Source organism: Gigantopelta aegis, chromosome 10 (assembly GCF_016097555.1).
Source record: "Gigantopelta aegis isolate Gae_Host chromosome 10, Gae_host_genome, whole genome shotgun sequence".
Taxonomy (NCBI): domain Eukaryota; kingdom Metazoa; phylum Mollusca; class Gastropoda; order Neomphalida; family Peltospiridae; genus Gigantopelta; species Gigantopelta aegis.
In genome coordinates this window covers 1,784,737-1,805,715 of record NC_054708.1, presented here as the reverse complement: position 1 = coordinate 1,805,715, position 20,979 = coordinate 1,784,737, and the positions used below count along the sequence as shown (strand labels likewise).

The 20,979-nt window shown below is 38.7% G+C and overlaps 1 protein-coding gene across 4 annotated transcripts in view; it reads left to right on the top strand.

The window, feature by feature from the left end:
• LOC121384552 (ral guanine nucleotide dissociation stimulator-like) overlaps nt 1–20,979 on the top strand; it is a 39,070-nt gene that overhangs the window by 8,812 nt on the left and 9,279 nt on the right. Inside the window, exons 7-13 of one of the 4 annotated variants that reach the window (XM_041514991.1) lie at nt 2,878–3,090; nt 4,877–4,980; nt 5,612–5,696; nt 6,335–6,424; nt 7,171–7,412; nt 10,757–10,825; nt 13,899–13,937. In XM_041514991.1, coding sequence (XP_041370925.1) covers nt 2,878–3,090; nt 4,877–4,980; nt 5,612–5,696; nt 6,335–6,424; nt 7,171–7,412; nt 10,757–10,825; nt 13,899–13,937 — 842 coding nt within the window. Of the gene's footprint in view, nt 1–2,877; nt 3,091–4,876; nt 4,981–5,611; nt 5,697–6,334; nt 6,425–7,170; nt 7,413–10,756; nt 10,826–11,695; nt 11,729–12,642; nt 12,658–13,898; nt 13,938–20,979 lie in introns of all 4 variants that reach the window. The other 3 variants (XM_041514993.1, XM_041514992.1, XM_041514994.1) reach the window with 3 other exon arrangements.

Genomic DNA, 20,979 nt, shown 5'->3' with positions numbered 1-20,979 from the left:
TCAGTTATATCTTTTATAGTGGACCACGAGTTCATTCAATATCAGTTATATGTTTTTAGCGGACCACGAGTTCATTCAATATCAGTTATATCTTTTATAGCGAACCACGAGTTCATTCAATATCAGTTATATCTTTTATAGCGGACCACGAGTTCATTCAATATCAGTTATATCTTTTATAGCGGACCACGAGTTCATTCAATATCAGTTATATCTTTTATAGCGAACCACGAGTTCAATTCAATATCAGTTATATCTTTTATAGCAGACCACGAGTTCATTCAATATCAGTTATATGTTTTTAGCGGACCACGAGTTCATTCAATATCAGTTATATCTTTTATAGCGAACCACGAGTTCATTCAATATCAGTTATATCTTTTATAGCGGACCATGAGTTCATTCAATATCAGTTATATCTTTTATAGCGGACCACGAGTTCATTCAATATCAGTTATATCTTTTATAGCGAACCACGAGTTCATTCAATATCAGTTATATCTTTTTAGCGGACCACGAGTTCATTTAATATCAGTTCAGAGTTTCTAGAATATTTTTAAAATTCACTTGCCGTAGGGCCAGTGGATTTGAAAATTCACTGGCCATGGTGAAAAATTCACTTGCCCAATTTTAACAGTTGATAAAACAAAAAAAACCCAATAAATTAAAATAATTAACTTTTTAATGTCCATTTTTCATACTGAGATCATGTTTAATCAATTTGTCAATTTACACAACAGATAGGCTCATTGGGCATGCTTTATGGTTTGTTTAGAAAAATATGCAAATAATTTTCATCAGTTTAGAATACAGTTACCGTACATAATTTTAAAATAATTGTTTCCACTAAAACCACCTAAGTTATAAAAAATAATCCATGTTACCGATATATTACAACAATTAACAGCATTATTTATTTACTTATGAATGGGAACTCGCCCCTCCCCCCCCCCCCCCCCCCCCCCCTCAAAAAACAAAAAGAGAAAAGAAACAATTAAGAACCTTTATTAGCATAAAGTGTACATGTATTGCAGTTTAAGGCTTACCCCCCACTCCTCCATCCAACACACACGCCATATTAGTAATTTTGTTACTTTGGTACTTTGTTAAATTTATCTATTTCATGTTACTGTGTTCCTAAGCTTTAAAAAAAAAAAATGGCAATTTATGTCATATTTTATAAATTAAATTAATAATTTACACATTTAAAGTATTTGTAAATAGTGACATGCAACCTTTAAAACTAATAAAAGACTGGTTACCGTTTTGCATATTATTAGTATTAGAGTAACAAATCTTTGAATTCCAGTGTAAAAAACAAAATGGCGGCAAAACAATGAATTTAAGGTCTCACTACACAGATCACTTCCGCGTGAGAGTTCATTGATCACGGTCCACTATAGTTCCTAATTGTGACACATGTTATGGTTCACATATTCACTTCTAGGAAATGGTGAAGTATTAAAACAATATGTATGTTTAATGGTAAGCCTTCTGACCGTATTTTGCCCATGTTATTTTGTAATATTGTGCATCAACCTTTTGGGACATGGGTATACAGTGCAAGTGACAGCCGGAGTGAATCGGTTAATGAACCACCTGTTCGGACCGCTACTACAGCCAGATGCGGTCATATAGCAAAAAACTGAGACGGACATGTTCTCAAGTTTGGAGTGAAAATAAATGCTTATATAATGTATGTTCGCAATGGTGTATGTTGTTAGTGCCAATGAGAACCCGTTCTATTGGCAATCTTCGTTTGAAGTTGGGCAATTTAACATGGGTTTCAATGGCAGATGAGATCTGTGTAGTGAGACCGAACTTTTGTTTTTCCAATGTTTACACTTTATAACTTTAATAAAGTTATATCAGTAGGTATATTGATGTCATGGATGGGTCAGAGATTACTGGTAGCCAACTATTTGTTGTGATAGCAAATCGAAAGAAGTGACTTGTAGATGTTTCTTTTGTTTTTGTATGATCGTAGGAGGTAGCGTTGTAGATTTGTTTTTTGTTTTTTGTTTTTTTTTGACCACTTGCCATCGGGATTACACAAAGTAACTTTTACTGGCCCGAATCCAAAAAACCCTGGCCTCGGGCATCGGGCCACCGTATTCTAGAAGGCCTGCAGTTATATCTTATATTGTAGACAACGAGTTCATTCATTGATCAGTTACATCTTTTATTGCAGACCACGAGTTCATTCATTGATCAGTTATATCTTTTATTGCAGACCACGAGTTCATTCAATAATCAGTTATATCCTTTATTGTAGACCACGAGTTCATTCAATTATCAGTTATATCTTTTATAGCGGACCACGAGTTCATTCAATTATCAGTTATATCTTTTATAGCAGACCACAAGTTCATTCAATTATCAGTTTTATCTGCAAAACAGTAGTGCATTAGTTTTGCAACCATAATGATTGACAAATGAATTTTTTAAAAAGAATGAATGGAAACAAAAATCGAGTGGAGAAATTATTCACAATGACGTAATGTTTATATTCAATTAAGAACTGTTTTTAGCATCCTGTTTATTGTCTCCCTTTATGAAGTGAACAGGTGAGATAACTATTACAGTTTTGACGATGGCAGCAGCAGCAGTGTTTGCATTTGGCTTAATGGTAATGTTTTGTGTTTAGCTCCATTTCTTACAAATTATAAAAGTTCATGATAATGGAAACTATGTATATTTACATATGGATGTTTATCACAATGCAGGTGAGAGAAATGTTTTTAAAATATTTAAATTAACATTTTAAACTGAATTTATTTTCTACATGCATTGAAATGGACATCTATGTAAGCAACAGTCAGTAACATGGAATAAGTTTATGGCTGGCGATACATTTAATTGTTGTATTTATTTCAGGAACTGTTCCGCAAGGTTGTTCCGCACCACTGTATTGGCGCGGTGTGGTCACGGCGAGGCAGGTCCGACAGTAAGGAGGGCGCCAGTGTGCTGGCCACGATCCAGCAGTTCAACAGAGTGTCACTGCGTGTCATCGCCATCGTGCTCAAAACGGCAAAGTCGAAGGCTTCACAACGAGCCAAGTTGTTGCAGAAGTGGATTCTCATTGCTCAAGTAAGTCTAACAATACGAAGAATGCTTTATAGATATTGATGAGAATATTTCAGAAGCAATACAAATAACAAGTTAGTAGGGCAACACTAAAGCAAGGTTTATGTTAACAAATGTAGCCCTTACAAAAGTAACAGTTTGGATGATGATGATGATAACTAGTTTAACGTGCCCATATACAACTAGGCTTTCAAACCCGCCCATCCCGAGTCCGACCTCCGTTAAGATCGGTGGCCTCACTCGGGATGGGGGGAGGGGGGGGGGGGTTGAAAATGGGCAGAATTTTGAAAATAGCAATTAGTAAAAAAGTTAATAGAATAAATAAAAAAAAATAAAAAAATTGACTGCTCGGCCGAATATTTATATAATTTGGAGCATTTTAGAAGGACAGTCCAAAATTAAATAAGAGAAAGAAGAGAGGATCAGACTATTTAATAATATTTAAAAAAAAAAAAAAAAAAGTAATTTCGACATAAAAATTTGAACGCAGATCTAAAAGTTTAAAGTCTGATCGATATGTCCACGCGAGTGGCCTCGTTAAGGCCGTTTGGGTGCACAGCTTAAAGGGACGAGATGGGTTCCATCCCGTCAAGAAAACCCCTAGATTGACAGTCGATAGACATTGAAGGTGTAGTGCTATGCTGAAATACAGATCTTGAGAAGCCGGATCTGTCTGAACGAGAGAGAGTATCTGACTAGGGTACAATCCATTCGTCATGGGTTGGTATAGTGGTGCGGACGGGCCCGACTCCAGAGGATACGAGATGGTATCACTATAAGGCAAGGTAAAGTCTAGAAAAAGAACAGTAGGGGCCGACCCCGCTTCCTATTTCTTCTTAGAGTGGGGCGGTCAATCTTCCAGTGCTGCTAGGACAGGCTCGGACATGTAGAGACTAAACGCGAACAACCGTGGCGTTCTGCAGAATGGCCGTCATACGAGTCACGAAAAAAACAAGTCGACAGTCAGACGGAGAAATGACGTGGAGGCAAGGAATCCCACTAAAAAAGAATCCAACCTGGTGTTGCAGGCTGTCGAAACGAGAAGCGTTCCAGCGTTCAATCAGTTCCACTGACCGCATACATCCCAGTAGAAAACTTCATTTCGCTGACAAAAACAACGAAATGAAGGACCCCCAAGTTGAACACACGAAAACACGTGCAGTGTGCACAAGTGAAACAAACACGTCTTACCGCGTGGAGCTCCAGACTGGGAATGAACAGTTTGGAAGGAAAGTGTTGGGAGGGGGGTGGGGGTGGTAATAACAATTTTTAGTGCACTTGTGAAAATTTTATATATAGTACAACCAAGTATTAGCTAACAGAACATGCGAGTTCTCAAGATGTTTGGCAAATTTATAAGGACTAATATTCACAAATTCTATTTCAGTTTGTATTTGTTGGACAACATCTTAAAGCCTGCCTTTGTTTTGTTTGGCTAAATCTCTGTCTATGTTAACAGTACTTGAGCTTAATATGAATGACACAAGCCAGAAATATTGGAAGCCATTACAGGACTAAGTGAATGTTTACTGACAAAACTTGGTGTGTGTCCAGTGTTCGAGATTAAAAATTTTGCCCAGTATCCCAGTGCCCATACTAATATTTCAAAATCTGGTATCCCACCTGAGAATTTAGTATTATATTGTATCTCAGTGGGATACTGGGTTCTTGAAGTCTGGTATCCAAAATTAAATTCTGGTATCCCCGGGATATCGGGATACTGTTAATCTCGAACACTGGTGTCTGTTGTTTAGGAACTGACAAAACTTGGTGTGTATCTGTTGTTTAGGAACTCAGAGAGCTAAAGAACTTTTCGTCTCTGAAAGCGATTATCTCAGGGCTACAATCACACCCAGTCTACCGGCTCAGGAGGATGTGGCATGCGCTACCCAAGTAAGAGGCAATTTTACTGTTCGCATGTGACTTTACCATTGTATGTCACGATCAAGTCATTAATTTGACGGCTATTAACGGCCCCTGCAATTGCTCAAGGCAGTGGGCTATGCCATGGAGTTTTTAATTCTCCTCTGCACTTTCTTTGCTATGTACTATATATATCTGTATTTTTCACACCATGTTTCTTGCGGTGGTCAATTTCTTAGTTGCAGGGGTTGTGTTAATAGAACAATAATTTGACAGTGTGATACACCCTTTAATTGTTTATGTTATAGCAAACTTTAAACATATTTTTAAAAGACATTGTAGGAACACTTAAATTCTGTTTGAGACCTTATTAAAGTTAATTTAGCATCTGTAAGACTGAATAATTTACAGTTTAAAACACTGAAATCTAGGTAAATTGTTTTTAGGAAAACTGCATAAATTAAAAAAAAATGTTTTTACTGAAAAATATTGCAAAAGTAATGGAAATAAATTCTTTTTTTGTACAAATTATTTAAGTAAAGTACAAAAAAGTATGATTTACATGTAATGAAGATTAGAATTAAAACATTACACCAAAAAAATAACAACAAAAAAACAAACTATTACACACATTATTATTATTATTTTGTTGTGACTTCAGAGAGGCTATGATACTGTTTGAAGAACTGTCCGAAATATTCTCAGGTGAAAACAACCAGATCAACTCCAGAGAGCTTCTGATGAAGGTAAGTGTTTATAGATCTATATATTTATGCAAGCTGCGCAGTCACTCTCATTAAATCTGTGTTGCTTGGCAGTTTCTGAGAAAACTGATATATTGAGGCCAGATGTTACATTACAGGTGTAGTCAATATATCAACTATCTGAATAACAGTATTATATTTTTATTGCATTTTGTATGATTCACAGAATTGTCAAACTGTCTTAATGTATGTATGTTTTGTTTAACGACACCACTAGAGCACATTGCTTTATTAATCATCAGCTATAGAACATCCGATGTCAAACATTTGGTTATATTGACAAAAAGTCTTAGGAAACCCACTACATTTTTTTCCATTAGTAGGAAGGGATCTTTTATATGCACCATCCCACAGACAGGATAGCACATACCATGGCCTTTGATATACCATTCGTGTTGAACTGGCTGGAACACGAAATAACCTGATGGGCCCCCCGAGCAAGTGCTTTACCACTTGGCTACGTCTCACCCTCTGTCTTAATGATGCAGCTGACAAACCATCTTGTAATATTACCAAAGTATCAAGTGAAAATATTGACAGGGATATTTATATTTATATTTGAAGCCGATATTAGTGATGTAAACATCACACTTCTATACTGTGTCTTGTTTCCGTACCAGGAAGCGACAGCGAAGTTTCCCGACCTTGACAGCCATCACAAGACTCTGAAGAGGAGGAACATGCTGAAACGACAATCATGGATTGAAAACGTGAGTGAACCTACAGTCCTTCTCATCAGGCAACGTTGTGGTACGTGCTACAACGTATTTATGTCTGAGCTGATTGTTTTCTAAATTGCACACGAAAGTAGTATTTTTTATTATTTCCAAAACACTTTTACTTTTCTTCTTATGTCAAATCAAACTGAAATTATTTACAAAAGACAGTGTTCACAATCTTGGGATGGACTATAGTTTATTTGTTCATGCATTGCTCTTGCTGGCTGAAGATTAAAAGAGTCAAAAGCTTTGGATTGTTACAGGGAATAGTGCAGGGCACCGTCCCGTACCTGGGCACGTTCCTACTGTTGTATTATACTGCTAAACTGTGTGTTGTTACAGGGAATAGTGCAGGGCACCGTCCCGTACGTGGGCACGTTCCTACTGTTGTATTATACTGCTAAACTGTGTGTTGTTACAGGGAATAGTGCAGGGCACCGTCCCGTACCTGGGCACGTTCCTAGTGTTGTATTATACTGCTAAACTGTGTGTTGTTACAGGGAATAGTGCAGGGCACCGTCCCGTACCTGGGCACGTTCCTACTGTTGTATTATACTGCTAAACTGTGTGTTGTTACAGGGAATAGTGCAGGGCACCGTCCCGTACCTGGGCACGTTCCTAGTGTTGTATTATACTGCTAAACTGTGTGTTGTTACAGGGAATAGTGCAGGGCACCGTCCCGTACCTGGGCACGTTCCTACTGTTGTATTATACTGCTAAACTATGTGTTGTTACAGGGAATAGTGCAGGGCACCGTCCCGTACCTGGGCACGTTCCTCACAGACCTGAATATGATCGACACGGCTCACCCCGACATGACGGAGGACGGACTGATCAACTTCGAGAAACACCGCAAGGAGTTCGAGGTGCTCGCCCAGCTCAAGCTGCTGCAGTCGGCCGCGCAGATCTACAACATCAAGACAGACGAAGCTTTCTGGATCTGGTTTGACTCGGTCCGCGTCTACAGTGAAAGTGAAAGGTGATATGTGATAAATAATACCCGGTTTAAATGTCATCATCTGGTTTGAATCGGTCCGTGTCTACAGTGAAAGTGAAAGGTGATTTGTGATAAATAATACCCGGTTTAAATGTCATCATCTGGTTTGACTCGGTCCGCGTCTACAGTGAAAGTGAAAGGTGATTTGTGATAAATAATACCCGTTTTAAATGTCATCATCTGGTTTGACTCTGTCCTTGTCTCCAGCGAAAGTGAAAAGTGATTTGTGATAAATAATACCCGGTTTAAATATCATCATCTGGTTTGACTCGGTCCGCGTCAACAGCGAAAGTGAAAGGTCATTTGTGATAAATAATACCCGGTTTAAATATCATAATCTGGTTTGACTCGGTCCGCGTCTACAGTGAAAGTGAAAGGTGATTTGTGATAAATAATACCCGGTTTAAATGTCATCATCTGGTTTGACTCGGTCCGCGTCTACAGTGAAAGTGAAAGGTGATTTGTGATAAATAATACCCGTTTTAAATGTCATCATCTGGTTTGACTCGGTCTGTGTCTACAGTGAAAGTGAAATGTCATTTGTGATAAATAATACCCGCTTTAAATATAATCTGGTTTGACTCGGTCCGTGTCCACGTCTTCAGTGAAAGGTGATTTGTGATAAATAATACCCGGTTTAAATATCATAATCTGGTTTGACTCGGTCCGCATCTACAGTGAAAGTGAAAGGTGATTTGTGATAAATAATACCCGGTTTAAATGTCGTCATCTGGTTTGACTCGGTCCATGTCTATAGTGAAAGTGAAAGGTCATTTGTGATAAATAATACCCGGTTTAAATGTCATAATCTGGTTTGACTCGTTCCGCGTCTACAGTGAAAGTGAAAGGTCATTTGTGATAAATAATACCCGCTTTAAATATAATCTGGTTTGACTCGGTCCGTGTCAACAGCGAAAGTGAAAGGTGATTTGTGATAAATAATACCCGGTTTAAATATCATAATCTGGTTTGACTCGGTCCACGTCTACAGTGAAAGTGAAAAGTGATTTGTGATAAATAATACCCGGTTTAAATGTCATCATCTGGTTTGACTCGGTCCGCGTCTACAGTGAAAGTGAAAGGTGATTTGTGATAAATAATACCCGGTTTAAATGTCATCATCTGGTTTGACTCGGTCCACGTCTACAGTGAAAGTGAAAAGTGATTTGTGATAAATAATACCCGGTTTAAATGTCATCATCTGGTTTGACTCGGTCCGCGTCTACAGTGAAAGTGAAAGGTGATTTGTGATAAATAATACCCGGTTTAAATGTCATCATCTGGTTTGACTGTCTGTGTCTACAGTGAAAGTGAAAGGTCATTTGTGATAAATAATACCCGGTTTAAATGTCATAATCTGGTTTGACTCGGTCTGCGTCTACAGCGAAAATGAAAGGTCATTTGTGATAAATAATACCCGCTTTAAATATAATCTGGTTTGACTCGGTCCGTGTCAACAGCGAAAGTGAAAGGTGATTTGTGATAAATAATACCCGGTTTAAATGTCATCATCTGGTTTGACTCGGTCCACGTCTACAGTGAAAGTGAAAAGTGATTTGTGATAAATAATACCCGGTTTAAATGTCATAATCTGGTTTGACTCGGTCCGCATCTACAGTGAAAGTGAAAGGTCATTTGTGATAAATAATACCCGGTTTAAATGTCATAATCTGGTTTGACTCAGTCTGCGTCTACAGCGAAAGTGAAAGGTCATTTGTGATAAATAATACCCGCTTTAAATATAATCTGGTTTGACTCGGTCCGTGTCAACAGCGAAAGTGAAAGGTGATTTGTGATAAATAATACCCGGTTTAAATGTCATCATCTGGTTTGACTCGGTCCACGTCTACAGTGAAAGTGAAAAGTGATTTGTGATAAATAATACCCGGTTTAAATGTCATAATCTGGTTTGACTCGGTCCGCATCTACAGTGAAAGTGAAAGGTCATTTGTGATAAATAATACCCGGTTTAAATGTCATAATCTGGTTTGACTCGGTCCGCGTCTACAGCGAAAGTGAAAGGTCATTTGTGATAAATAATACCCGCTTTAAATATAATCTGGTATGACTCGGTCCGTGTCAACAGCGAAAGTGAAAGGTGATTTGTGATAAATAATACCCGGTTGAAATGTCATCATCTGGTTTGACTCGGTCCACGTCTACAGTGAAAGTGAAAAGTGATTTGTGATAAATAATACCCGGTTTAAATGTCATAATCTGGTTTGACTCGGTCCGCATCTACAGTGAAAGTGAAAGGTCATTTGTGATAAATAATACCCGGTTTAAATGTCATAATCTGGTTTGACTCGGTCCGCGTCTACAGCGAAAGTGAAAGGTCATTTGTGATAAATAATACCCGCTTTAAATATAATCTGGTATGACTCGGTCCGTGTCAACAGCGAAAGTGAAAGGTGATTTGTGATAAATAATACCCGGTTGAAATGTCATCATCTGGTTTGACTCGGTCTGTGTCTACAGTGAAAGTGAAAAGTGATTTGTGATAAATAATACCCGGTTTAAATATCATCATCTGGTTTGACTCGGTCCGCGTCAACAGCGAAAGTGAAAGGTCATTTGTGATAAATAATACCCGGTTTAAATATCATAATCTGGTTTAACTCGGTCCGTGTCTACAGTGAAAGTGAAAGGTCATTTGTGATAAATAATACCCGGTTTAAATATCATCATCTGGTTTGACTCAGTCTGTGTCTACAGTGAAAGTGAAAAGTGATTTGTGATAAATAATACCCGCTTTAAATATAATCTGGTTTGACTCTGTCCACGTCTTCAGTGAAAGGTGATTTGTGATAAATAATACCCAGTTTAAATATCATCATCTGGTTGTTTTTGGTTTGCGTCTACAGTAAAAGTGAGAGGTGATTTGTGATAAATAATACCCAGTTTAAATATCAGAAAATGTTTTAATTAAATTTTAATTAAATTGTTTAAAATTTCATTTTCTTTTTTAAATTTAAATTTAATTTTATATTTTGATTTGAATTTTTGTTTTAAAGTATGAATTGAGATGAATGTTTATGGACACAACTCATTAAAATCAAATAAGTTTATGGTTAATTGATGGAATTCTTGTTCATGAATAATAACAGTTTTTTGTAGTAATTGTTTACAGTTTTCATTCGATACATATTTACAATGAAGAGTAAAATAAAAAACCCAATTTGATTTCTTTCAGTATATATCGACCATAGTAAAAAAAGAAGATTTCTTGCTGTCAGTGTAAGACTTTGTTTACTTCCACATGAGTTTTATATGAATGTTTATAACAGCAAGATTGTTTGTTATACAATATTGTTTTCTCCATGCAGCCACGAGATGTCATGTGAAATAGAACCTCCTGTGGAAGGCTCAGCAAGAATCAAAAAGAAGTCTGCCAGGTACATTGGTTTTAAAAACATAATAATGTCGTACTGTTGTAAGATAGACTTGTCTGTATGTTATCACAGGGGTAACACTTAACAATATATTAACCGTAAGACTCAAAGTAATTTTTGATAAAAAAAAAGTGAGTACCAGTCAATAACTTCTACTCATATATTTTCACTTAAAAAGTTTATAAATACATAAAATAATGTTCATATGTGAAGAGATAAGTATTATTGTTGTGAGTTTTTCTCATTTATATGATATTTTAGAGCAGTTGATTTTGTTTAAATTATGTAAAAAAAAAAGGCTTATTTGGTATTATTGATGCTCATTTGTGGCGAGATGTTATGTTTTGATGACCCCAATTTGTCTTGGAAATGAACTATGATTCATATCCCAATATTTTCGTGATATTCATTTTCCGTCAAATTTTCTAATTTATTATCAAAGTAGCTGTCGCAAACAGCTATTAATTCTTCAAAATGACCGAGACATTCTGTCACTGATGTCAAGCAAAAATACTTGCTGAAAAACACCTTTTCAGCTTATTATTTTCAACTATTTGATACCCAAAAAATGTCAATAGGCCAATACATTTTGCAGTGTGCAAAATGGCAGGAAATGTGAACCATTGAATAGCTTCATCCAATATACAATGTGACGCTTTGAGATAATAATGAGGTGATGGTGGACAGTTATTGATATGTCCGTAAACTATTGATAACAATTCTTCAACATCATGTTAAAAAACGTCTCACTTATGCATCTGGAGCATTTAGGAAATCATAAACATTGATGCATTAAACTTAAAATAGTACATCTATAAATATATTGTTGTTTGTTTTTAACAGCATTTAATGTGTGTACTTGATTTTCTGTAGGTTCTGCCGATACTATTTAAACCCCAAGTCATGGTAACATATCAAAGCTCTATTATCATTGTCAGTCTTTAGACTGTAACTACAGGTCTGAGAATAAGAAGCTGTTCGGGTACGCTTCAATACTGTGTTTTCAATTTAGGTTAAGTTGAAATAGATCATGCACTTTTGTAGCACAACAATTGATTTAAGATATTATTTCAGCATTGTAAATTTGTTCTGGTAAGTGTTAATAACTCAGCATTCTGTTGAGCAATTCCAGGTAAACTACCTCAGTTCTAAGATAGTATACATTTGTAGAATACATTTAAAAGGATGTCAAGTAATTAAAGTATATTATGATTTAAAAATATTTTTTTAGGATTTCTTAAAAATTATGTAAGCTAGATATTTTGGTATTCCATCTAATGTTAGGCTTCTAACCCAAAATCTGGAATTCACAGAAGCACAGAATTGTCTTAAATTTGTATTCAGCTGTTTTTTCTTAATTCAGTCAGAATACTGCGAGTTTTGACAGAATACAAGTGAAACTTAAGTTCTTCTTTTTACGTTTATTAAATTTGCATCATACTGGAAATGTAATACAGAGAATACATGATCTAGCACAATGTGTGTTGGTTGTGGGAGGGGCAGATGAATGACTTGTCATTATCTTGAAACAAACCATGGTAACTGGTCTCAAGAGTGCGTAAAAAGATGACGCTGCGATAAAGTTGATAAACTCGATGCAACCTGAACAACGTTCCCCTCATATTCTCAGGCCTGTAGCCATTCACAATTCCTAACAGGCGCTCTCTTTAAACTGTTAGTGAGCTTCCACAATATATGGACATCATGCTTCCTTCTTTACATCTTGAGTGTTAACAATAATTTGTTATTGATGTTAATTACTTGATAAATGAGGATGGAAAATGAAATGCGATTTAATCAAACCTCTGGTCACACTTCAGTTGCGTTTCTCTCAGGTAGGTGTGTGCATGACTAGAGCCGTTTGCTTTAGGTGTTGAAACGTTCAGTGACAGTCGCCGTGGTGACGGGATCATTGTCACCCTCTTCAGTTACCCACTTGGAATGACGGTGGTGGTTTTCTTTCATTTAAAACAACTTTATTTAGGTCAATTTGTAAACCTTCTTTTGTTTGAAAAGTTTTACACTTTAATGTGAAATTGAATTGAATGGAATGGTTATTTTATTTTATTAAATTATTTACTAGTCTGCAAGAAAATTAGCAAATTGTTTGTAGTGACTGTTAGCAGCCCTGAGCACATTGAATCCAGTATCCATAATGTTAAACCTAAATGAAGCTTTCACACACAAGCATATCAAAGAGTCGTATCTAGTTCAAGGTGGTTCATTGAAGGCATATTGACACAAAATGGTGGTCTATTTAATGGCCCAACAAAGCATTACCTGAAAATGTATACATTTCGTTTGTCCTTCAAAGTATTTTATTCTACATAACCACCATATCCCACTTAGCAATGATAGTTGTCCCATAAATCCGTTAAAAGCAGAGGTGATTTGGAGCCTAGAGGTGTGATGTATTACACTTCGAGTCTCATGATGGGCATCATGTGTCTAACTGTATGTGTATATACATTAATTAATTGTAGTAATTAATATAAACATTTTAATAGGAGCAATCCCGACTAGTTATAAAGTATATTATGTAAGGCAGCATCGTCCAACAGGAAATGGATTTATAACTGTCTTGCAAGATGGTCAGACGCCTCATGCAAGAGGTATAAGATTCGAAAATAAAAATGGCCGAGATTTAAGTCATGGAATTTCCTCCACACTGCTTGAATTAAAATGTTGTGGTTAATACAGTACACTACAAGCAAGGCTTGATATCCAAAATGAATGTAATTTTCATCTATAATCCATATTTAAAGGAATCTGATCACATAAATCCAGGATAATATGCCTTTAATTTAGTCCAAGGGAAGAGCTGTTTGACAAGCTATAATAAGAGGTTTTATTGTGTGTATTATCATAATAAAAATACCCAGTAGTGCGTTTTAGTAGTACTTAGTGTTGCAAAAACTTTCTTCTAATGAATAATGCTTGCTTTTGACAACTTCCTTAGAAAACACAATATTTTTTGTAGGAATCAAAATTACTTTCTCACATTTTAAGCCAGAGCGGGTGTTTTTGTTATTTCTGTAAACATTTTTGTTTTTGTGTATATTTCTTTTATATTTAGACTTACTCCACTTGAACTTGCTTTCGCCCAAAGTCTGAGGTGAGACCATGGAGCGAATTGCATGGCACAGTTTATTAGTAAACACTAATTATGTTGATTACAATTGTATGCGTCAGTTGACATTTTTAAGCCATGATATAATTATATTACTCAAGTTACAAATGTCAGTGGTAACATATTTCTTCATATGTTTTAAATTTAAATTATCACAGTTATGATGAGCCAAGTAAAATAATATTTTATTGAAGTGCAAGGTTTTGGGCATTTGGTTCTTTTTTCTCTTTTTTATTTTTTACTGAACTAACATATATTTGTAAAATACTGTAGGTCCTGAAATTAACGCGATCATATTAATGCATAACATGTGAGCCACAGTTGGCATCATAAATCAACTCATTTACTTCTAACTCATTTGTATCACAGGTTATAAAAGGCAATTTAGGGTCTGTGATGAAGTCTTACTACTGAATCAATGATTCAGCTAGCTGCCCTCTTTCACCACACTTTTCACTTGATCCACCATGCAATACGCATCATGTATGAGTGAATTGCTTTCAGAACACTCACCATTGGCTGACAGTTTCTTTGTTTTTGTTGTTTAGTTTGACTTCAGTGATAATTGCATACAACTTTGTGAATTGTTCTTGTAGTATCACTTTGAAATCACCATTGATAGTACGCAAATATATTGAATTCATTGAATTGTATCTCAGATTTAACTAAAAGGTACACCAACATATTTCTCACAGGGTTCTTATGGAGTCTGGAAAACCTTTAAAAGTATGGAATTTTGAAAATCCATTTTCCAGACCTGGAAAAAGTATGGAAAAATACCTTTTTTGTGACTTGGTTTGGAAAAAGTATGGAAATTCGTCTTTAGGACTCATGTAGAACATTTTTGTTGCATGAAACTGGCGGAATCTTATGACGTTTTCCGATCTCGGCACTAATGTACATTTGAGAAATCGAGACTAACAGTTGCCGACATTTACCAAAGATTTGAAGTAGGTGCTTGCGCAATGCACATAACGAAAAGATTGTCCATTTTGTCAAATTTTCCTAAAATATGGGGAGATGTAACGCGAGTCTTGAAAAAAAAAAAATTGTCTTGGAAAATGGTCTGGAATTTTGTGGTTTGCAAGGTGTATGAACCCTGTTCTCACTAATTTCAAGTTGCATTTTGATCTGACGACCATCACTGGCATTAGTTTTGGGACACATTAATTTCATGGTCTACAGTATTTGTAGTCTGCCAGTTAAAATAAATACACAATTTATTGTTTGTTTATTTAATTTTCAATTTATGGGTTTGATGAAGCAAAATTTACTTTTAAAGAGTTCTTCTTAGATGATAGACAGTAAACTATACGGTAGTGGTCCTTCATTGATAGTACCAGCTACACGGTTCATTGATTGGTACCGGCTTCATTCATTGATAGTAGTGGTCCTTCATTGATAGTACCAGCTACATCAGTGTTCATTGATTAGCAGCTAGTACCGGCTTCATCAGTACTTTGATGATAGACAGTAAACTGTACAGTAGTGGTCCTTCATTGATAGTACCGGCTACATCAGTGTTCATTGATTAGCAGCTAGTACCAGCTACATCAGTACTTTGATGATTGCATCGAGCTAAATGTACAAGCACCACTTACTGAGTACGGGGCAGACTATAGCGCAGTCAGTATAGTGCTTGCCTGGGCAGCTTCTGTCCTGTCTGTGGGTACATACAAGTACATATAATTGATACCTTACTGCTACTGAAAAAATGTAGCAGGTTCATTCATTCTTTCATTTACACTTATTTTTATGCTTATATCCAATTAAGGTTCAAGCATGCTGTTTTGGGCACACATCTCAGCTATCTCGGCTGTCTTGTCCAGGACAGAGGATTGATGGTTAGTGAAAGAGAAGTCAGTGTAGTGACCTTACACCTACCCAGCTGCGAACCCAGTACCTACCAGCCTTATGTCCAATGGCTTAACCACTACACCACCGAGGCCGGTACCGGGCTGCGAACCCAGTACCTACCAGCCTTATGTCCAATGGCTTAACCACTACACCACCGAGGCCGGTACCGGGCTGAGAACCCAGTACCTACCAGCCTTATGTCCAATGGCTTAACCACTACACCACCGAGGCCGGTACCGGGCTGAGAACCCAGTACCTACCAGCCTTATGTCCAGTGGGTTAACCACAACACTACCGAGGCCGGTACCGGGCTGCGAACCCAGTACCTACCAGCCTTATGTCCAGTGGGTTAACCACAACACTACCGAGGCCGGTACCGGGCTGCGAACCCAGTACCTACCAGCCTTATGTCCAATGGGTTAACCACTACACCACCGAGGCCGGTACCGGGCTGCGAACCCAGTACCTACCAGCCTTATGTCCAGTGGCTTAACCACAACACTACCGAGGCCGGTACCGGGCTGCGAACCCAGTACCTACCAGCCTTATGTCCAGTGGGTTAACCACAACACTACCGAGGCCGGTACCGGGCTGCGAACCCAGTACCTACCAGCCTTATGTCCAATGGCTTAACCACTACACCACCGAGGCCGGTACCGGGCTGAGAACCCAGTACCTACCAGCCTTATGTCCAATGGCTTAACCACTACACCACCGAGGCCGGTACCGGGCTGCGAACCCAGTACCTACCAGCCTTATGTCCAATGGCTTAACCACTACACCACCGAGGCCGGTACCGGGCTGAGAACCCAGTACCTACCAGCCGTATGTATGTCCAATGGCTTAACCACTACACCACCGAGGTACCGGGCTACCAGGCCTTATGTATGTCCAATGGCTTAACCAGTACACCACCGAGGCCGGTACCGGGCTGAGAACCCAGTACCTTATGTCCAATGGCTTAACCACTACACCACCGAGGCCGGTACCGGGCTGAGAACCCAGTACCTACCAGCCTTATGTCCGAGGCTGGTACCGGGCTGAGGTACCTACCAGCCTTATGTCCAACTTAACCACTACACCACCGAGGCTGGTACCGGGCTGAGAACCCAGTACCTACCAGCCTTATGTCCAATGGCTTAACCACTACACCACCGAGGCCGGTACCGGGCTGAGAACCCAGTACCTACCAGCCTTATGTCCAGTGGGTTAACCACAACACTACCGAGGCCGGTACCGGGCTGCGAACCCAGTACCTACCAGCCTTATGTCCTGGGTTAACCACAACACTACCGAGGCCGGTACCGGGCTGCGAACCCAGTACCTACCAGCCTTATGTCCATGGGTTAACCGACGGTACCGGGCTGCGAACCCAGTACCTACCAGCCTTATGTCCAGTGGGTTAACCACAACACTACCGAGGCCGGTACCGGGCTGCGAACCCAGTACCTACCAGCCTTATGTCCAGTGGGTTAAACCACTACCGACACCACCCAGAGGCCAATGGTACCTGGTACCGGGCTGAACCCAGTACCTACCAGCCTTATGTCCAAGCTTAACCACTACACCACCGAGGCCGGTACCGGGCTGCGAACCCAGTACCTACCAGCCTTATGTCCAATGGCTTAACCACTACACCACCGAGGCCGGTACCGGGCTGAGAACCCAGTACCTACCAGCCGTATGTATGTCCAATGGCTTAACCACTACACCACCGAGGCCGGTACCGGGCTGGAACCCAGTACCTACCAGCCTTATGTATGTCCAATGGCTTAACCACTACACCACCGAACCCAGTACCTACCAGCCTGTATGGTAGGCCGGTACCGGGCTGAGAACCCAGTACCTACCAGCCTTATGTCCAGTGGGTTAACCACAACACTACCGAGGCTGGTACCGGGCTGAGAACCCAGTACCTACCAGCCTTATGTCCAGTGGGTTAACCACTACACCACCGAGGCCGGTACCAGGCTGAGAACCCAGTACCTACCAGTATGTCCAATGGGACCGGGCTGAGGTACCTACCCGGTACCGGGCTGAGAACCCAATACCTACCAGCCTTATATCCGATGGCTTAACCACGACACCACTGAGGCCAGTACCAGGCTGTGAACCCAGTACCTACCAGCCTTATGTCCAATGACTTAACCACGACACCACTGAGGCTGGTACCGGGCTATGAACCCAGTACCTACCAGCCTTATGTCCAATGACTTAACCACGACACCACTGAGGCTGGTACTGGACTGTGAACCCAGTACCTACCAGCCTTATGTCCGATGGCTTAACCACGACACCACTGAGGCCGGTACCGGGCTGTGAACTCTGTACCTACCAGCCTTATGTCCGATGGCTTAACCACGACACCACTGAGGCCGGTACCAGGCTGTGAACCCAGTACCTACCAGCTTTATGTCCGATGGCTTAACCACGACACCACCGAGGCTGGTACCGGGCTGAGAACCCAGACCACTACACCACCGAGGCCGGTACCAGTATGTCCCATGGCTTAACCACCACCGAGGCTGGCCTGAGAACCCAGTACCTACCAGCCTATGTCCTATGTACCAGGCTGAGAACCCAGTACCTACCAGCTGTATGTCCAATGGCTTAACCACTACACCACCGAGGCCGGTACCAGGCTGAGAACCCAGTACCTACCAGCTGTATGTCCAATGGCTGAACCACTACACCACCGAGGCCGGTACCGGGCTGAGAACCCAATACCTACCAGCCTTATGTCCGATGGCTTAACCACGACACCACTGAGGCCGGTACCAGGCTGTGAACCCAGTACCTACCAGCTTTATGTCCGATGGCTTAACCACGACACCACCGAGGCTGGTACCGGGCTGAGAACACAGTACCTACCAGCCTTATGTCCAGTGGGTTAACCACGATACCACCGAGGCCGGTGTAGCACGTTTCCTGTAAGACTACATAATTGAAAATGACAAATGTTTGACATCAATTGAGTAATTGATTAGTGTGCTCTAGTGGTATCGTTAAGCAAAACCAACTTCAACTTAATACAAACACCGGCCTCAGTGGCATTGTGGTTAAGCCATTGGACAACAGGGTTCGCAGCCCGGTTCCGGCTCCCACCCAGAGTGAGTTTTAATGACTCGATGGGTAGGTGTAAGGCCGCTACACCCTCTTCTCTCTCACTAACAACTAACAGTTAACATCTAACCCACTGGCCTGGACACAGTCCAGATAGCTGAGGTGTGTGCTCAGGATAGAGGGCTTAAACCTTAATTGGATATAGGCATGGAAGTAAAATGAATAAATGAATCGGTACAAACATTAAAACAATACAGACTAACAAAAAAAAAAAAAATCTTATCCAGCCCTCACAATTTGTGAGAATAATGAGCAGTGCTACCTGAGAAATCCTTTGCTTAATTGATATTCGCCAGCAATTGTATCATTATCCATCATTTACTTTATTATCTGTACTAAATCACCGTCGCAAGATGATCTGAATTCTGTTAGCTGCTTATCTCCCTTGGTTATTTAATCAATACAGCTTTTGATATATTTACAGTAATGTTTGCCACACAGCGTCTCCTGAGAGTTAATGTATGTTGTTTGATAATAAATTATAACTTGCAGTGCAGTAGATGTTAATTATTATATAGTTTCGTAATATTCTTTTTCTCATTAATGCAAATAAAATAGATGAGGAAAATAACATTGCATTAGTTTAAGTTACTTACCATGATACATATGTTAGTGGGGTTTTTTTCTTGTAATGATTTAGTTTTGATGTTGTTGATAAAACATATTGTATGTATTATAATGATTCATACTAACTGGTTATAAATAAAATGTCAGGAATTGGCTGTTAATACTACCTTGTTATTATGTTGTGTAGTACTTGTGGTGTGTAACATTACTACTTTGTTTTCATGCATCATTGGAAACAGTGTCTGGTAATTTGGTTGTATAAAACAATTAATGTTGTCAATGTTGAAGTTGTAGTAGATAGCTTTTCAGAACTCATGTGTTTCATGGTCAAATTTTGTCCAAAACACATTTTTCCTTTTATTTAAAACATTTTTATTTTTGTCTAGTTTGTCAAGTAGATTGTTTCTTTAATTAACAGCATTTCATTACTAGTATATATTATTATTTATTATTACCGTGTTTGGTGTTTTATATAATGACAGTTTTAATACATACATGTATCTACAAATATACTGGTGTTTGATTGGTGTTTTATATAATCATAGTTCATATCCACCAAAATACTGGTGTTACATTGGTGTTGTATATAATGATGGTTTTAGTGTCATTCATATCAACCAAAATACTGGTGTTAAATTGGTGTTTTATATAATGATTATTCTAAAATCTAACTTGTTCTGTCATGGGATGTTGTCCATACAGCAGTTGATGATGATTGTTCTATGTCAGTCTGTTGAGGTGTGACACAGGAAATGTTTTCAATGCTGAAATAACATGTACGCCAAAACACTGAATCAGGACGACACAGCAATATACAGCTGTAAAACCTCAACTCTCGGACTTGATTAAGTCACAGTTTCTCACTGTTTAACTTGGTGCAACTATAACGAGTTCTCAGATTAAATATCTCAATGTTTAGCAATATCTATATGTGTGTGTGTGTGTGTGTATGTTTATAAATGGTTATTTATAAAGCACATATTTATAGTATAAAATTAAATACACCAGCAACAGTGTTATTTCATATAGTGAAAGAAAAAACACAACAAAAAAAACACCCCAACAAACCCAATGTATGTATGCATGCATGCATTTCATGTCTTAACATATTGGTTTTGTAATTTATATAGCTGTGTTGTAACATACACAATATGTATATACAATATATTTTGTATGTTTGCTTGTACTCTTTTAATATGATTACTGTTGTAAATGTAGTCAGTGAGAACATTGGACAGACCCATCATGGCAACAGTCTTGTAAATCTATAGAAATCTGCACCACAGCAACTCAGATGCTCAATACATGGGAGTGGTTCACAGATATTGCATATATGATTCACAGCAGATTGGATTATTATTATTATTATTTTATTTTTGTGTGTGTGTGTGTGTGTGCTGAATTTTCATTGTCAGCTGGAAACTATTCTTTATTATACCTTTATAATAATAGCTTAAGAAGGAGGTGTTAAAAATGTACA